Below are 1,127 nucleotides of genomic sequence, written 5' to 3'. Positions count from 1 at the left end.
TCAAATGCACTTATTTTAAGAAAAAAAATGACTTATCTAGATTTAGATTTTGTCCGGTGGGGGTGCTCAGCCCCCCAAACCTCTGATCCTAGAACCGCCCCTGCCTAATCTGTACTGCATTGATCTTCACTAAGCAAAATAATCCTGAGTTATACCTTCATCACCACAGCTGTTGCACCTTTAAAACGAAAGTTCCTCAAATTTGAGACCCAGAAGCACGTGTTAGGAAGCAACACACGTAGCAGCAAACGTTCTGCAACAACACAAACACCTTCTTTTATGAGCGTTTTTTTTTATGTGGCCCTTCGATTACGGTGAAGTTATAAAACACATTACCAGCTTCATTTCTGCTGCATCCTGGAGATGTGAAGACACACATTCTTCAACCATCTGCTTCATATTTCCTGACTGAAACTTCTCAGCAGTTTTAACGGAACTTCCTCCTTCCTTTCGTCACCTCATGACCCCTGATGTAGAGCTGCCCCCGACCAGAGAGAGAAGAAAGAGACACGCAAGACCTGAGCAGGAACGTCCCTCCAAGATACAGCTGGCCTCCAGCGGTGCTCTGCTGTCGGTGGGAGGAGCTCCACGGTGAATTTACCGACTCCCTTCAATCATCAGGACTGCTACTCAGTGTCATCCCTCCTGCAGAAAGCCTGACAGATCCCGTCTCCATAGATCATGCCTCCTTTTAAGAGCCTTAAAGTGCAGAAAGCTGCCGTGTGCTAATTTGCTGTCCAATAAAAGGAGGTAAGATAAAACGGTGTTCAGAGAGCAGGAGGTGTGGTGTGTTCAGCACACTGACGCTCTTATGAATAACTGTGGACAAGGCTGCACAGTCCTCCTCTGTGGCTCAGGCTGCTGCATGCTGCAGGGTCACATCCTGAAACGTTAAGCCCGGCGCTGGGGGTTAGGCTCTTTAAGGAAGCTGCAACAATTTTAGTTTCAGTCTGAACCTCTTTTTCATTGTTATAATCAGTTTGACACTCCTTTAAAATCATGTGACCTTTTCTTTTCTCACCAGCACCGTATGAAACGCATCACTTTGAAAAAATGGTAACCTTTTCCGTTTCACCGTGTGTTGAAGAAAGCTCTGTGTTTCCACCCTAAATCTTTCTGCTTCTTTT

The 1,127-nt window shown here is 45.6% G+C and overlaps 1 protein-coding gene across 1 annotated transcript in view; it reads right to left on the bottom strand.

Annotated features, from left to right (window-relative positions):
- Positions 1–784, bottom strand: part of LOC107102038 (UDP-N-acetylglucosamine transporter-like) — a 15,001-nt gene extending 14,217 nt beyond the window's left edge. Inside the window, exons 1-2 of the mRNA XM_015401184.1 lie at positions 337–784; positions 156–253 (exon numbers count right to left, since the gene is read on the bottom strand). Coding sequence (XP_015256670.1) covers positions 156–253; positions 337–379 — 141 coding nt within the window. The 5' untranslated portion in view covers positions 380–784. The remainder of the gene's footprint in view (positions 1–155; positions 254–336) is intronic.
- Positions 785–1,127: the final 343 nt, after the last annotated feature.

The sequence above is a fragment of the Cyprinodon variegatus genome, unplaced genomic scaffold, assembly GCF_000732505.1.
Source record: "Cyprinodon variegatus isolate N-32 unplaced genomic scaffold, C_variegatus-1.0 Scaffold1191, whole genome shotgun sequence".
In the NCBI taxonomy this organism is placed as follows: Eukaryota; Metazoa; Chordata; class Actinopteri; order Cyprinodontiformes; family Cyprinodontidae; genus Cyprinodon; species Cyprinodon variegatus.
The sequence above is the reverse complement of the archived record's forward strand: the minus strand, read 5'-3'. Positions and strand labels throughout refer to the sequence as shown.